At 35.0% G+C, this 17,964-nt stretch overlaps 1 protein-coding gene across 1 annotated transcript in view; it reads left to right on the top strand.

Moving 5' to 3' along the window:
- Window positions 1-17,964, top strand: part of LOC134282550 (dual oxidase 2-like) — a 31,560-nt gene that overhangs the window by 6,719 nt on the left and 6,877 nt on the right. Inside the window, exons 7-18 of the mRNA XM_062764952.1 lie at window positions 824-965; window positions 1,886-1,982; window positions 3,062-3,188; window positions 3,606-3,699; window positions 5,476-5,645; window positions 8,763-8,959; window positions 9,755-9,924; window positions 10,328-10,519; window positions 10,726-10,836; window positions 16,759-16,973; window positions 17,342-17,530; window positions 17,670-17,895. Of these exons, the coding sequence (XP_062620936.1) occupies window positions 824-965; window positions 1,886-1,982; window positions 3,062-3,188; window positions 3,606-3,699; window positions 5,476-5,645; window positions 8,763-8,959; window positions 9,755-9,924; window positions 10,328-10,519; window positions 10,726-10,836; window positions 16,759-16,973; window positions 17,342-17,530; window positions 17,670-17,895 (1,930 nt within the window). The remainder of the gene's footprint in view (window positions 1-823; window positions 966-1,885; window positions 1,983-3,061; window positions 3,189-3,605; window positions 3,700-5,475; window positions 5,646-8,762; window positions 8,960-9,754; window positions 9,925-10,327; window positions 10,520-10,725; window positions 10,837-16,758; window positions 16,974-17,341; window positions 17,531-17,669; window positions 17,896-17,964) is intronic.

The raw sequence follows: 17,964 nt of genomic DNA, 5'->3' as shown, positions 1-17,964 counted from the left end.
ATATAGACATACTATAATTGCTTAACGGTGATGTTTTTAGTATCATTAAAAAAACCACAGGACTATCTGATCTGGGTTACTGCATGATGTTATAAGAACAGTAATTAACATTTTACGAATGGACCAATTACCCTGCAATCTCAATCTGGAGAGCTATAATTACCTCCAACTATTCTTAATTAGATGTGTAAAAATACTAAATAAAAATCTAGAAAATGCAGCTCTTTCCTCTCTAAAAAAAAAAACAAAAGGAATTTTAAGGAAACTGCGCTAAAATTTACATAAATTTTATTTTTTCTGACTAACCGATTAGCATCATTCCAACCGATTAATCGGTTACAAATTGCCATCTCTAGTTTTTTTCAATTGTCAGGAAATAAGGGCCCCCTTTACAGTGACTAAAATCAACAAGAAACGTATCAAAAAAATAAAGAAAGTGAAAAGAAAAATTGTCTATTATCCAATTTCTCAGTGGAAAATGAATAATTTAGCATATTTTGGTGGATTATCTTCACTTAAAGTAAAGTTAGACATTATCTTAGTGGTTTCTTGTATTTATCCTTTTTCTTCAAAAGACTTTTTGTAGTTAAAATATGACATTAAATATCATAAAGAGTATACCAAAATAACCGCCCCTTTTTGCAATTGTCTAAGCGCCTGGGGCGGTTAATAGGGTTTATATGGTACCCCAAACTTGATTGGACCAAGAAACAACAGAGAGATATTCGAGAGTTCATTATAGGTTTTGAAGAAAAAATTTGTAAAGTATTTCAGATGCTTTATCAGTCAAAATTATTATCAAAGTTCATTCTTCTATGAACAGAAAATAGTCTTGTATGATTGGTTACCAAGATGGCTGTTCACTCGAAGCGATTTTGCCAACGTGACAAATGATGAGAGTATATTTTATCCAATCAGAGATCCAAAAAACAATGACCCCAGAAGGCCAACTTGTGGACCTTATGGTAATGACAATTAAATGTTTAATGTTGAAAAACTTTAAAGTTAGAACATTTTAAATATTTTAGTTCTTGTAAAAGAAAAAGTAAGTTATGATTAAGCTGGAATGATTCAGTAGGGATGCTACCTGATTCATTCATTCATTCATTCTCATAATTTAATGAGATACTGAATATTTATGAAGTGATGCCAGACTTAACTTGGCAAATTGAAATACTCTTTAGTAAATTAGGAGATCTTTTTCATAAACCTGTCTATGGTTATTAAAGGAATCAATTGTGTCTTTATAGTTATTTCACTGATCGTTTTTAAAAGTCTCGGGAGTTAACCTTTAATTGTTATGTGTTTTATCCATTCTGGCCTGTTATATACATGTACTTCTGTAAGATTTTGAACATCCCTTTTTTTGAAAATATTTAATCAAAATTGATACAAAAGTATTCATTCTTTGGCGAGGAGAATTTAATTTTAATATGAAAGATAGTGTTCTCAATTCCAATGGGAGATAATCTGGAAATGGTGATAAAATGAAGGTGTCAGTTGTAATTTCTTTGCCTCGATCTACTGGTATATCCACTAGACAGGCATGCGATGTTCTTCCATTTCTTTTAAAATTAACAACTAGTTAAGAATAAGATGAACTGAAAAAAAAAAATAAATTTGAAACCTTTATAAAACATTTTGTTACTTGTGAGTTATTAATGAAATCATTTTTCAGATGCATTTCAAAACAGTTAATTATTTACTGACTTTTTAAGTGACTAGCCATCATCCTTCCAGGGCAAGGTCTCTTTCTTTTCACTTGTTTTACTATTGGTTTCCGTATTAAGGATTCTTAATATGTTTGTCAGAAAGAAAATGCTTTTATTATGTGTATGAATTAATGATAAATTCTTATGTGGATGTTGTATTTTATTTATTGCAGCTTACAACCCAAATATCCACCCAGGTATAACCACTGAGTTTCAGACAGCAGCAATGAGATATGGCCACACCCTTGTTACTCCTGGTCTTTGGAGAAGGTAGTTATGTTATAGAACCTGAAAGCTGAATACTTATGATGAATGCTACATCAAAATTATAATTATAGGAACTTAAAACTATCTGATCTAACAATCATAAACAAACCTTGTATGAAAACTAAGGTTACAAGACTCAACTGAGCTTCTCTTATCAAACTATTTAACTACCTAGTTGTTTGTCTGTTCATCTATCTGTTAACTTTGGCTATTGAACCATGCACAGGACCGATGTAAATCAAATTTGACTCCAAGCATTCCTGTGTGAAGAAAAAGAAAAAGTTCAAATAGAGGACCTTCCCTCTTGTAAGGGGAGATAATTAAGAAAGAAACAAAATAATGTTAAATCTTACAGAGTTTTCTTTTATTTATATACATGTCTATGAAAAACTGAGCCAGGCAAAAACCATGCAGACCCTCTGTGAAAATTTCTTGGAAGATATATATTAAAATTTATGTCCTGTTCACACGGAGAGTTTAATTCGAATTAAACGTAAGTTTACTGCGAATTAGCTTCGCTTAGCGTTCACACGGGGAATTTAATGCGAATAAGTTTAATTCGAATTAGTTTACTGCGCATTAAATTACTTCGCATTATCTCCTTGTGAACACTAAGCGAAGCTAATTCAAATTAAATTTTGGGGCATGCGTAATAGCAAAATTAAGTCAATTGCGTCATGTCGGTGGTCAGTTTTAAGTACTTGTGCTATTTTGAGTGAAAAACTATGAAAAAATTTGTTAATCACTAAAATATGTGTACAGACACTGTGACATTATGTCAAATGCATCTGCTTCTGCATAAGGTGACGTGATTTGCTAATGACGTCATATATAGCCTTACTGACGCCAGACTGTCGAAGTAAAATTTAATTCGCATTAGTTTACTTTGCATTAGCTGTAGCTTGAACACAATTAAATTAGCATTAGTTTGATTTGCATTAGTTTACTTCGCATTAATTTACTGCAAATTAAACTTGTTGTGTGAACAGGGCATTAGCTACAATGTTTTTTTTAACTATACTGGTATCTGTATTGTATTTCAATTTCACAACTTGAAAAAAGAATTATTCTGTTATTTCAAGGGGGGCAAAGACAGGAAACCAGTTACAACAAGGATGTAACTGGTTCCCAACTAATCTGAGATTACCCAACCCCCCTGTACAGCAGACACATGGATTGAGGCTCTGTAATGCCTACTGGAATTCACAGGTAATGCAGACTTAAGCTTCGTACATGTTTTAATGCCTCCCAAAATTCAATACTGGGAATACCTTCTAAACCTCTGCTATATGACAATGGGAAACCACAGGTAATGCAGATTAGGTTGTAATTCTACAGGAACTCTCATGTTATATGTAGACTAAGGTTCTGTAAAGCCCACCAGAATTTAGGAGTAATGTTGATGTAGGTAGTATTGTAATCTGATGGAATAATTGAAATTTAAGGATATTCTCTAGAATTCTTTGAATTTCATTTCCTCGATCAATAGCCATAATGCAATACAATATAAACCTATGAACTTATTTCTATTACAGTGTAAATTTTAATCAATGAATATTTTCTTAAGCTGTAATAACCGATGTAACAGTGTATTGATTTGACAATAATGGTAGCTTTGTCCTGCAGGAATCGGTCGAGGAGAACCTGGATGCTCTGTACAGAGGCCTTGCCTCCACTCTGGGAGAGAAGGAAGACCACATCATGGTAGAAGACTTGGCAGGTCAGAAAAGGAGAGGGCTGAAATAGATTTAAATTCCATATAATGGGTTATTCTAGTCACCATCAAGTTAATGATTTTATCCAAAAATGCCCATTTATTTTCAGCATTATTAGTTTAATTTTCACAATTTTAGGTTTAACTTTCTTTATTTTATAAGACAATATATATGACTGAAATTTTAATGACACTTTATATATATTGATGATACCAAAACCATTGCCAAATACATGTAATGCCAAAATTAGATGATCACTATATATTCCCATTATATGGTTGGCTAAATCTGCGCTATAAGTTCAAACAAATAAAGAGGGAAAGTTAGTAAGACCTTTTTACCTGAAATCCTCTTCTGATAATGTTAATATTTCCTTACATTCATCCAAACTGAGTCATACACATTTGTGCACATTGCTTATATACATACATGTATGAGCAAAATTTAAGAAATACATAAAAAATAGATATTTATAAATCTAATCTTCATTTCATTACTTCATCTCAAAAATAATGAATTACCGGTAAAAGATAGATGTCTGATTGTCTGAAAAGCCAGCATTTACATGGTAGTCTAAAAGTCTGAAACAATGGAGCTGCAGTCTCATCAAAGATTAGTCTTAAATTTATGCATAGATGCATGTCTTCAAATAAAATTGCTTCTTTCAAAAACCTGTGACATATTTTTAGTTTGCCACTTGGATGTTTTTTTTTTTAGCTCACCTAAGCTGAAAGTTCAAGTGAGCTTTTCTGATCACCCATTGTCCATCCAACTGTCCATCTAGCTTCCGTTTGTCTGTAAACTAGCTAGCTTTTCACATTTTTAACTTCTTCTCAAGAACCACTAGGCCAATTTTAACAAAATTGGTACAAAGCATTCTTAGATGAAGGGGAGTTTAAAAGGGCCAGCTCCCCTTCCAAGGGGAGATAATCCAAAAAGACGAATATTTTTAGGGTGTGGTCATTAAAAAATCTCCTCAAGAATCACTGGGCCAGACAAGCTGAAACTTATGTGGATGTATCTTAGGGCAGTGTAAATTTTATATTGTTTAAATCATGACCCCAGGGTGTAGGGTGGGGTCACAATAAGAAATCTAAGTTTTAAATTGAAATGTATAGGAAAAGCTGAAACTTACCGTATGTGGAAGCATCCTGGGGTGTAGATCCTAAATTGTTCAAATCATGACCCTAGGTGAAGGGTGGTGTCACAATAAGGAGTCTAAGTTTTACATTGATTTGTATAGGAAAAATCTTCTTATCAAGAACCACTGGGCAAGTAAAGCCGAAACTTGTGGGGAACCATCTTGTGGTAGTGTAGATTCCAAATTGTTCAAATCTTGACCCGTGGGGTTAGGGCGGGCTACAACAGGGAATCCAAATTTTACACTAACACATATAGGAAAAATCTTCTCAAGAACCACTGGAACAGAAAAGCTGAAACTTATGTGGAAGCTTACTGGGTTAGTGAAGATTCTAAACTGTGCAAATCATGACCACTTGGGGTAGGGCAAGGCTACAATAGGGGATAAATATAAAATATATAGGAAAAATGTTGAGTTAAAATCTTCTTTTCAAGAACCATAAACTGGGCCAGAAAAGCTGAAACTTATCTAGAGGCGTCCTTGGGTAGTGTAGATTTCAAATTTAATTTATTCAAAACACGACCCCTGGGTGTAGGGTAGGGCCACAATAGGTATTACAAGTGGGGAAATCAGGTGAAGAACAGCAGGGCCAAAAATACTCAGGTGAGCATTGTGGTCCATGGGTCTCTTTTATTTGTAGGACAAGTGTTTGGTCCCCTGGAGTTTTCCAGACGAGATTTAGCTGCCCTTAACATCCAGAGAGCTAGAGACCATGGTCTAACTGACTACCAGACTATCAGAGAAACATTTGGCCTTCCTCGCCTGAACAGCTGGCAGGAAATTAACCCCAATAATACTCTGACCCAGCAGGTATGTGACTGATTACTAGTAATGACTTTATCAACTGCATGACCACTTAATTAAACATTAAAACCTACATTATTTAAGATTGAAAAGATATCTTTAAAATTAAATCTAATAATTTTAGAAATCAAGTACATTTATAGTAGTTTGACATTTCTTTGATTTAAAGCTTATTATATTTTTTACTTTTCTGCAACTTAATTAGAGCAGGTTGCAATAGACCTAAAGGATTACACTGTTTGTGATGTGCTCATGCTTTGCTTGTCGAGAAGTTTAAATACTACGTCACCTTGTCACCACGTCAAAGGAAGTAACCGCGATCGCTTCTCTCCCACGCTAAAGTCGGTCAGCTGCAATACACATTGTCGACGGTTTAAACGGGTTTACAAAAGCGGACAGACAATCCAGTCCTTTTATCGAATAGTTCCTGCACAAATCTTATTAAACAGCTGAAAAAGAGCATAAATTATGTCAAAATACTAAATGAATTAAAACTTGTGCATATTTTTGCTTAGCAAAAAAAATACACACGTATGATAGTTTCTCTCTCTCTCTCTCTCTCTCTCTCTCTCTCTCTCTCTCTCTCTCTCTCTCTCTCTCTCCAGGAAACGCTGCATACATATATTTCGCCATTTTGTATCATTGGTGTTTAAAAAATGATCTGGATTTTTCATAAATTTGGCACACGATCTTAATTTTTAATTATCATTTAGCAAACATTAAACCCATTCTGATTGCTCATATAAGACATACTACTGTAGAATTAAAAAAAAAAAAATGTGCAAAACACATTTTCGCAATCCTTTGTAAAACTGAGATTGCAGTACATTGTAAGTACATTTATATCCATAACAGGGAACACAATGCCGAGCACTACGTACGCAGGGATTTTGTAAACATCAACATCCTTCATATATGGGGGAGGGGGTTTAGAAACGAAACAGGTGCGATTTCAGCAACTGTGGGACAACTTTATCACATACTTATGGCAATGTTTAATAATTACGCGATTCATTTTATTTTTTCCCAGATCTAATGTGCCATACTTAATCTAATACGACGTTTACGGAAAATAGCTTCCAAAATATTTATCAAGAATTCATACTTGAAATTGTTTTTTATATTTATTTTGTATTAACGCAAGTGAAAGAAAAAGGGAACTAGAGAAGATTGCTCCTTGTTACAGCAGCTGTATATATAATATATATGTACACCTTGAGAAAATGAATACATACACTGTGTAAGTAAATGGACGCCCAGGAGGGGGCTGGTGAAATTTCCACTTCAGGTTATTTATTTTCATATCATAATGTAAGTCAGGGACGGATAACATTTTCTTTTTTTATCTGAAAAAAAGTTTGACTAAAGAAAAAAGGGAATCTCTTTTTCAGGTGGGGTCGGGGGTTAAAAGAACTAGCCAAAATTATTTATTTTCTTGCTGGTCGAGGATAGTTTTTTTTTTGGAACAGCCTATTTATTTCCAAAATCTGCCACGCCCCTCTCTAGGAATCAGGAAGTGTATGTTTATTTAGATTTAGGCTTTATATTAAATATACTATACATACAAAGAACTATATATGGTTTCTATAATATAAAAAAAAAATTGAACATCAATCGATAAAATTTTAACATTAATGCACACGTCACGTCTGCCCCGGCCTCCCCTCTGTACCATTTGTCTCGAATACAAATATATGCACAGAGAGGGGGCTCTAATTTTCAGCAGTATTTTGTACTACTCTCTAGTAAATGGCAACAATCTCAGAGTGCATGACTTGGATTGATACGCGAAACTAATAAATCTATTGAACAATGAATCATGTACTATACATGTACGCAAGTATGAAAAAGATAAATTTTACAATAGAATAAAATAATCGACCAATTTAAATATTCGAAATGGACTGGGAAAAAAAAACATAAAATGTTTTAATTGGTTAATTCAAGTTTTAAAGACATTTAACTGTGCAGGTAATATTCAAGAAATCAACATCGGGGCTGTCTACTCCGTTTTTTGAACCCAACAAACACGCTGTATGTTTCAGCTGACCGACTTTAGCGTGGGAGAGACGCGATCTCGGTTACGTCCTTTGATGTGGTGAGAATGTGATGTAGTATTTAAACTTCTCGACAAGCAAAGCGTCAGCACGTCACAAATAGTGCAATCCGTTAGGTCTATTGCAACCAGCTCTAAGTATGTACATCAGTCATCTTCCTTAAGCCAGGTAAAACATGTTGCTCACTGCTTACCACTAGGAAGTGGAATTAGGATTTTAAGCAGGATAAGTCTTGTAAAACACTGGAGAAGAAAACTGATTACAGCCACTGAATAAAACATTAGATTACAAACAAGCACTGGTCTATGTATTAATAGATCCACCAAACAAATATGCTCGTTTTCATATTTTTGGTGTGAGCTTGGATATAATACCGGGGTATATATTATATACACTTTTGGTATACCACGATTTTTTTCTGTTTGAACAACTTCGGATCCTTAAAACTTATCATCAATCATTGTAAAATTTAAAATTCATTCAATTTTTATCACATTGTGAGTTTGTACTCACTACCGAGTGAAATTGTGGGGAGGAAATACAGGTAAATTTCGGCACTTGTTTGATGTTATGCGCTAATTATAACCATTTAAAAACAGTGTGAAGTAGTGGTAGAAAAGCAGAAATAAGAACGAAGGATGGCCCTAACATATCATATTTAATGGCTGACTTATAACCCTCCTTAATTAATTTCCATCCTTAAATTCATATTAAACTGTCTTCCTTATTTTTGGGGTGGGGGTCTTTTTTTTAAAAGAAACGTAAGATGTTCTGTTTTTACTTAAAACTGATTGATCATAGTAAATAAGGAATTCCTAGCTGTCATTTTTATATAAGGGAGAAATCAGAGATATATTTTAGAGCTAAATTAACTCTGACTGTGCATTGTAAAGCTTTGAATATTTCATTATCATTGGGTCCCATAATGTCAGATGCATTATAAAATGAAAATACCTTTTAATTATTGATCTTTTTTGTATTTAAGGAAATTAATTTATTTACTTTTGATTTATAAATTTTGGTTAAGCGTAGACACAAATACTAAGAGTTCTGTCCCTAATGTTAGGCTATTGAGGCGCTGCGACTTCTGTACGAAGGTTCGGGACTGAATGGGACGTCGCCAGAGGATGTGGACCTATTTACAGGAGGTTTGATGGAGACCACAGAGGATGGGCCTGGAGACTTGTTCAGGGTCATGATGGTAGAGCAGTTCTGTAGAATCCGAGACGGGGACAGGTTTTGGTACGAGAACTTGGACAACAAGTAAGTCACCAGTGTAGGTCTTTTCTCTGTGTCTCTGATAGTTTCGTAAAAATAAAGAGAAGTTAGAGTTTATATCTCTAATACTCTATTCATTTTTGTTGAATAAATAAAGATTTTCTAGTTTTGTTGAATTATTTAACTGTAGTGTTGAAATAAACTTTAATGTATTAATTAACATTAACATGTTTTAAAAAATTATTGACTAACACACACAAGTAGACAACGTACTATAATTTTACAATGTTAAAAGTTCGATTTATAATTCTAAATAAAAAGTAATGGCAGTTAGACTATAACTACAATACATATATTTTAATAGTTAGTCCTGTCTTGCTAAACACCATGCAGGCAAGATAGTGCGGATTTAACCTTTAATTTTTAAAACATTTCTATCATTTATTAATATATACCCATAATTTATGTTGAATACACATCCATTGATAAAATTGCACATATGAACTAACATGGACTAGATGGGTCTCTCATCTTCTACTTATTGTCAAACTTATATTTTTGGAGCGTAAGTACCGTAAATCTGGAAATTTTTACGTCAATTTTATTTTGCGAATTCGGGTCAAAATGCTGTTGATTAATTTTTGCGTTTCAAAATTTTGCGAATGACCACTGCTTTGTTTACATTTTCTTTTAGGTAATTTATTTTTAAGAAAAATATTTTTGCGAATGCAATGAACTCGCAAATTTGCTAAAAATTTATCTACAGCAAAAATTTCCAGATTTACAGTATTGCTTTCTGTTTCAGCTGAACTCATAAAACCCTAATTGTCTTCTTTTTAGAATCTTCAACCAAACAGAAATAGACCGTATCAATAATGAAATCACCCTCGGTTACATTTTGTCTAAAGTGACCAACTTGAGAGTAGAGGGTCAATTAGATCGCAATAATATCAATGTCAGTAGAAATCAGGCGGACATACAGGCCGATCCTTTTGTACACAGAGGAGATAGTAAGTGCAAACTTGCCATCCTTACAGGAGTATTTTATTCTATCAACTGAATATATACAATTTTGCCACATTTAATCGACATATATATTTGTTAAAAAGAGATTACTCTTGTCTAACAACACTGCACCATTTTGAAGTATAAGGGTTTAATTTTCCATATGCACCTCTGGACCGTATGCTCCTGAAATTGACAGGAATTGCTTTTCATTTTATGAAATTTTTTTAGAGATGCTTAAACAGAATTTATTGGAATTTATGTACATCAGTTTGATATTCTTGTACGTTCAGAGGAAAATGAGTTCCATGATTCATCAGCCTCTGCAGTTTAAAGCATGTAAAAGCAATATTTACTGAAGACATAAATAGATACACGTATGATTGGTGATTGTCTTTAAAAAAACAGATGATACCTGTCAGCAGCCTCAACAGTTAGACCCTAATGTGGCCCCAGTAACAGTCCGTGAAAGCAATGCCACAGGATCTCTGTATCTGATCGAGAACTGCACATCATGGCAGACGTTTGATTACTTCTTTGGAATGGAAAGCAATATATCTTTTCCTTTAACCTTCATCTGGATTGGATTGGTAGTGCCAGGTAGATATCATAGATTTGCATTGATTAATATATATCTCATGAACAAGGGTGTAAATACCATTGAAATTGTAGACAGTCCATTAACATCATTTTGACTTTAAGAATATTAAAAGACAGTGAATTAATGGAAATATTTGTTTAAAATGTTTTAGAATGATGAGAAATTTTAAGTATTTTTAACCTGTTTATTTTTTTTTCCTTGCTAGCTACAATTGGAGTGATGTTACTGATGGCCAGACAGAGAAAGAAGAAGATGATGGCTGCAAGAAAGAAGAAAGCTCACACTGACACATCCACTGACCCCAATACTTTTAATGGTTAGCCTCTCTTCACTGATTACATAACTGATGTTGATTGAAGTCTAAATATATAAACATGTTACTTTGACAGTTCTTAAAACTCATTATACTAGATAGATATACTCATAAATAGACTACTGTTTTATTATTTTTACATTTCCAAAATATGCTTCTTCAATATTCTTTATTAATTTTTCTTCAAAATACTTTGCAAATTAAAACATGATGATGAGAAGCATTGTAGTTCATGACAATGATGTCCTTTTAAAAAATTAAATCCCATCATTTTTAGCTCACCTGAGCCGAAGGCTCAAGTGAGCTTTTCTGATCAAAATTTGTCCGTTGTCTGTTGTCATTGTTGTCGTCGTCGTCGTTGTCGTAAACTTTTCACATTTTCATCTTCTTCTCAAGAACCACTGGGCCAATTTCAACCAAACTTCGCACAAAGTGTCCTTGGGTGAAGGGGATTCAAGTTTGTTCAAATAAAGGATCACACCCTTTTCCAAGGTGAGATAATCATGAATTTGTTAAAAATTCATGGCATTTAAAAAAATCTTCTTCTCCAGAACCGCTGGGCCAGGAAAGATGAAACTCATGTGGAAGCATCCTCAGGTAGTGTAGATTCAAGTTTGTTCAAATCATGACCCCCGGGGCAAGGGTGGGGCCAAAATGGCCGACCCAAGTTTTACATAGGAATATATAGGAAAAATCTTTAAAAATCTTCTTCTCAAGAACCACTAGGACAGGAAAGATGAAACTCATGTGGAATCATCCTCAGGTAGTGTAGATTCAAGTTTGTTCAAATCATGACCCCCGGGGCAAGGGTGGGGCCAAAATGGCCGACACAAGTTTTACATAGGAATATATAGGAAAAATCTTTAAAAATCTTCATCTCCAGAACCACTGGGCTAGGAAAAATGAAACTCATGTGGAATCATCCTCAGGTAGTGTAGATTCAAGTTTGTTCAAATCATGACCCCCGGGGCAAGGGTGGGGCCAAAATGGCCGACCCAAGTTTTACATAGGAATATATAGGAAAAATCTTTAAAAATCTTCTTCTCAAGAACCACTAGGACAGGAAAGATGAAACTCATGTGGAAGCATCCTCAGGTAGTGTAGATTGAAGTTTGTTCAAATCATGACCCCCGGGGCAAGGATGGGGCCAAAATGGCCGACACAAGTTTTACATAGGAATATATAGGAAAAATCTTTAAAAATCTTCTTCTCCAGAACCACTGGGCTAGGAAAAATGAAACTCATGTGGAATCATCCTCAGGTAGTGTAGATTCAAGTTTGTTCAAATCATGACCCCCGTGGCAAGAGTGGGGCCAAAATACCCAAGTTTTACATAGGAATATATAGGAAAAATCTTTAAAAATCTTCTTCTCCAGAACCACTAGGACAGGAAAGATGAAACTCATGTGGAAGCATCTTCAGGCAGTGTAGATTCAGGTTTGTTCAAATCATGACCCCTGGGGCAAGGGTGAGGCCAAAATGGCCGACGCAAGTTTTACATAGAAATATATAAGAAAAATCTTTTTTAAAAATCTTCTTCTCCAGAACCACTGGGCCAGGAAAGATGAAACTCATGTGGAATCATTCTCAGGTAGTGTAGATTCAAGTTTGTTCAAATCATGACCCCCGGGGGTAGGGTGGGGCCAAAATGGCCGATCAAAGTTTTACATAGGAACATATAGGAAAAATCTTTTAAAATCTTCTTCTCCAGAACCACTGGGCCAGGAAAGATGAAACTCATGTGGAATCATCTTCAGGTAGTGAAGATTCTAGTTTGTTCAAATGATGAACGCCTGGAAGGGGGGGGGAGGGGAGTAAATTCAAGCCCGATGTGCTCAGGTGAGCGCTGTGGCCCCTGGGCCTCTTGTTATTAATTTACAATGAAATTATGTATGCTTTTGATGCATAATGTACACTTCAAGTTCATGCACCAGCAGATTCAAAGGAAAAATTCTCATTAGAAATAAGCAGTAAAGATAAAGAGATTATCCAATTAAAAATAGTTTGAAAAATATTTAAAACAAATTTTCGAGTATGTTATCAAAATAGGAAAAAGTATTATGAGTATTGTTTGGTATTTTTAGTAAAAAAAAAGATATGACGTACTGGCAATCTCATCATCTCACTCAGGGTCTTTCCGTCAGAGTTTGGAAAAACAACCTCGAATGTATTTTACATCACCTGATGTTAAAGGTTATGCTTTTCTTGTTTTTTTCAAATATAGGATAGAGGAAGTAAGAAGTCCCTTTTATAGTATATTTTAATATGTAATATCATAGCATTGAATAAAGTTAAACTCCATATTCCACAGATAAAAGGTCTTCATGCATTAATTTCGAAGATCATGAAAAGGGGGGTTGTTGCCATGGCGTCTACCTAATACATTCGAGGTCGTTTGTCAGCTAGTCAGAAAGGCTCGAGAAGTTGCGATTGAACATAGTAGGGGTACTTGTTCTTTTATTACCAGTCCCTGGTAGAGTTTCTTGATATTAGAACATACTGGGGTTTTCAAACACTTAAATTCATATGGTTACTGGTATCTGTTACATGAGAACACAGCGGGGTTGTTTGTTTAACACTCTGAGGTTACTAAGATGTCTGATATTTTCTATCAGAACATATTGTGGTTCTTTGTGTGGTTAATGTTATCTTTTATCTATATATTAAGAACATAATGGGGTTGTTACATTTTATGGGATTAGTGTTGTCTATTATCTTTATGAGAGTACATAGTGGGGTTGTTGTCCTAATGCTTTATGGGGTTAGTGTTGCCTATTATCTTTATGAGAGTACATAGTGGGGTTGCTGTCCAAACACTTAATGGGGTTAATGTTGTCTGTTATCTTTATGAAAGTACATAGTGGGGTTGCTGTCCAAACACTTTATGGGGTTAGTGTTGTCTATTATCTTTATAAGAGTACATAGTGGCCTTATTAGTGGGGTTGCTGTCCAAACACTTTATGGGGTTAGTGTTGTCTATTATCTTTATGAGAGTACATAGTGGGGTTGCTGCCCAAACTCTTAATGGGGTTAGTGTTGTCTATTATCTTTATGAGAGTACATAGTGGGGTTGCTGTCCAAACACTTTATGGGGTTAGTGTTGTCTATTATCTTTATGAGAGTACATAGTGGGGTTGCTGTCCAAACACTTTATGGGGTTATTGTTGTCTGTTATCTTTATGAGAGTACATAGTGGGGTTGCTGTCCAAACGCTTAATGGGGTTAGTGTTGTCTATTATCTTTATAAGATACATACTGGGGTTGTTTGTCTTATAATTTATGGGGTTAGTGTTGTCTGTTATATCTATATAGCATAGTGGGGTTGTTTGTTTAACACTTTCTGGGATATTCTTGTCTACCATCTTCATGTGAAAACATGACGGGTTAATTTACTTTGATGCAACACTTATCCTCAAATTAAAACATTTTTTTGCAATGTTACTGCTATGCAGTAGTTGAGAAATGTTATTGCTATATCTGTTCTTAAGTTCTTCAGATAAACAGTAACAAATTTAAGTACTTATAATTAGTTGCCTGTAAAGTTGACTTGATATTAAATAATTAATTTTTAACCCCACAAATATAGATCTTAACCCCACAAATATAGATCTTTAACCCCACAAATATAGACCTTTAACCCCACAATATACCATTTGTTTGAATTCCTAATGAAACCTCTCAAGTCACCACTGTACTCTTAATAACCCCACAAAGCAAAATGATAACCCCGCACCTTCCGTAAAATGCACAATGTACCTCTCAACTGTATAGCTGTCCGTCCGTCTGTCTGTCTGTCTGTCCGTCTGTAAACTTTTCACATTTTCGACTTCTTCTCAAGATATACTATAATTTTAACCAAACTTGGTACAAAGCATCCTTGGGTGAAGGGGGATTTTAATTGTTAAAATCAAGGGCCAAGATCCCTTCCAAGGGGAAATAATCAAGAAAATACAATAGTAGGATGGGGTCATTAAAAATTTTTTTCTCAAGAACCACTGGGCCAGAAAAGCTGAAACTTATGTGGAAGCATCCTGGGGTAGTGTCACAGGCGCTTGACGTTTTTAACCTTTCTCTTTATAAATAAAAAATTTCCCTACTATAATAATGAACAAGGGTTTATTATTATAGTAGGGAAAATTTTTATTTATAAAGAGAAAGGTTAAAAACGTCAAGCGCCTGTGGGAAGTGTAGATTCTAAATTGTTCAAATCATGACCCCCGGGGGAAGGGCGGGGCCACAATGGGGAATCAAAGTTTTATATAGAAATATATAGGAAAAATCTTTGAAAATCTTCTTCTCAAGAACCACTGGGCCAGAAAATGTGAATCTTATGTGGAAGCATTCTGGTATAGTGTAGATTCTAAATTGTTCACATCATGACCCCCGGGGGAAGGGCGGGGCCACAATGGGGAATCAAAGTTTTATATAGAAATATATAGGAAAAATCTTTGAAAATCTTCTTCTCAAGAACCACTGGGCCAGAAAAGCTGAAACTTATGTGGAAGCATCCTGGTATAATGTAGATTCTAAATTGTTCACATCATGACCCCCGGGGGAAGGGTGGAGCCACAATGGGGAATCAAAGTTTTATATAGAAATATATAGGAAAAATCTTTGAAAATCTTCTTCTCAAGAACCACTGGGCCAGAAAAGCTGAAACTTATGTGGAAGCATCCTGGTATAGTGTAGATTCTAAATTGTTCAAATCATGACCCCCCGGGGGAAGGGTGGGGCCACAATGGGGTATCAAAGTTTTACATAGAAAGATATAGGAAAAATCTTTGAAAATCTTCTTCTCAGGAACCACTGGGCCAGAAAAGCTGAAACTTATGTGGAAGCATCCTGGTATAATGTAGATTCTAAATTGTTCACATCATGACCCCCGGGGGAAGGGCGGGGCCACAATGGGGAATCAAAGTTTTATATAGAAATATATAGGAAAAATCTTTGAAAATCTTCTTCTCAAGAACCACTGGGCCAGAAAAGCTGAAACTTAATTATGTGGAAGCATCCTGGTTTAGTGTATATTCTAAATTGTTCAAATCATGACCCCCGGGGGAAGGGTGGGGCAACAATGGGGTATCAAAGTTTTACATAGAAAGATATAGGAAAAATCTTTGAAAATCTTCTTCTCAAGAACCACTGGGCCAGAAAAGCTGAAACTTATGTGGAAGCATCCTGGTATAATGTAGATTCTAAATTATTCAAATGACCCCAGGGAGAAGGGTGGGGCCACAATGGGGAATCAAAGTTTTATATAGAAATATATTGGAAAAATCTTTGAAAATCTTCTTCTCAAGAACCACTGGGCCAGAAAAAGTGAAGCTTATGTGGAAGCAGTCTGGGGTAGTGTAAATTCTAAATTGTAGGAATCATGACCCTCGAGGAAAGGGTGGGGCCATTATAGGGAATCAAAGTTTTACATAGAAATATATAGGAAAAATCTTTGAAAATCTTCTTCTCAGGAACCACTGGGCCAAAAAAGCTTAAACATATGTGCCCATGGAAGGATCATAGGGTAGTGTAGATTTCAAAATGTCTAAATTATGATCAGTGGGGTAGGGTGGGGATGCATTATGTATAACAAGGGGGAAATCTGGTAAAGAACAGAATTGTCAAAGCTTCTCAGGTGAGCGATGTGGCCCATGGGCCTCTTGTTTTGAATATATCAAAACAATCATGATGATAACATATCTTTGAATCTGAACCATCAGACAAAATATATGTACTGTACAGTGGACCTTCAGATATCCGGACGCCAGATATTCAGATGCTTCACATATCCGGACAAATTGACTGGGAACCATCAGACAGATACATATGGGTCCACTGTACATTGTTTCTTTTAAAATGCATCTTTACTTAGAGATGAAATATAAAAGACAAATATCAACAATTTCCAATATCCTCATTTTTTTCATGTAGTTGTGGAATGGGTTGGAAAAAAAGAAGGAGAAAGAAATGTTGTCATTAAATTCGACAGTCAGAGAAAGAAATTACATGTAAACGACAGACGAGGAAAACCACTGCGTATGATCGACCTTCGCCCAAAGCAAGGCTCCGCAGGCAAGAGTATTCGCCTCTGGAATGCCGACGACCAACCTGTTGTGTCTGTCCGAGCTGATGGGGAAATTGACTTGGTATGTCATTCGTTAATTCAACTTCTCTTTTAAAAGAAAAATATTGCATTTCTCTTTTCCAGCTGCAGGATTGGAAAGCAAATAATGATAATGTTGATATGTTGTACTTATCTTAGAACTGAAATTACCGGGTAGGTGTACTATGGTAACAAAAATCCAGAACACCCCCCCCCCCTTCCCAAGTAAAAAACTGAAACTCTCTGAACAGTATTTTAGTAGAAGTTAAAATTAATTCTCTCTAAATACCTCAGCAATAAATTTTGAAATTAATGTGTCTTTGTTGATATTTTCAATAGATATTAAACAACCGAAAGCTATAATTTCATATCGTACTCTTTTTATCAAGATGATACCTTCTTGTTCTTCAGGTATTGAGGTTTGCTGCCGTAGACAGGAAGACCCAATTTTCATCTAAACTGAAAAGCTTTGCTGAGGGCATTGGGGCCAACTACTCTACTAACAATTTCGCAAAAGCAGAGCTAATTTTTAACAGTGCAACAACCAAGGAAGATAGACAGAAATTGTTGGACAAATTTTTTAGAGTTATATGTTTACAGGTAAACACATGCATCAAGAAAACATAATTTTGTAAAAAAATGATTGCTAAAAATTAGAAGTGAGAATTCTTAGACGGATTTAATTAGTCTGAATTGTAAGACTGGTTAATAGTCTCAAAGTATAATTCCTTTTTATCAGGCATTTAAAGATAAAACCAGCAAAGACTTAGACCTAGAAAACTTGGATCATGAAACAGCGAAAAAGATTGCAGAAATACAACTCACTCGTACTGAGTTTGCAGAGGCTCTTGGTCTGAAGCCAACTTCCATATTCGTACGAAACATGTTCCTGTTGGTGGACGCTGACAGAAGTGGATTTGTCAGCTTCAGAGAATTTCTGGACTTCTTTGTCGTATTATCATCCCGTAAGTATTTTTTTTTAAACATGTACTGAAATATAATGTTCTTAAACACATAATTTTTAGAATTATTAA

Source organism: Saccostrea cucullata, unplaced genomic scaffold, assembly GCF_032062105.1.
Source record: "Saccostrea cucullata isolate Sc308-1 unplaced genomic scaffold, CSIRO_AGI_Scuc_v1 ctg297, whole genome shotgun sequence".
Classification (NCBI taxonomy): Eukaryota; Metazoa; Mollusca; class Bivalvia; order Ostreida; family Ostreidae; genus Saccostrea; species Saccostrea cuccullata.
This window is presented reverse-complemented; position numbering and strand designations above follow the sequence as displayed.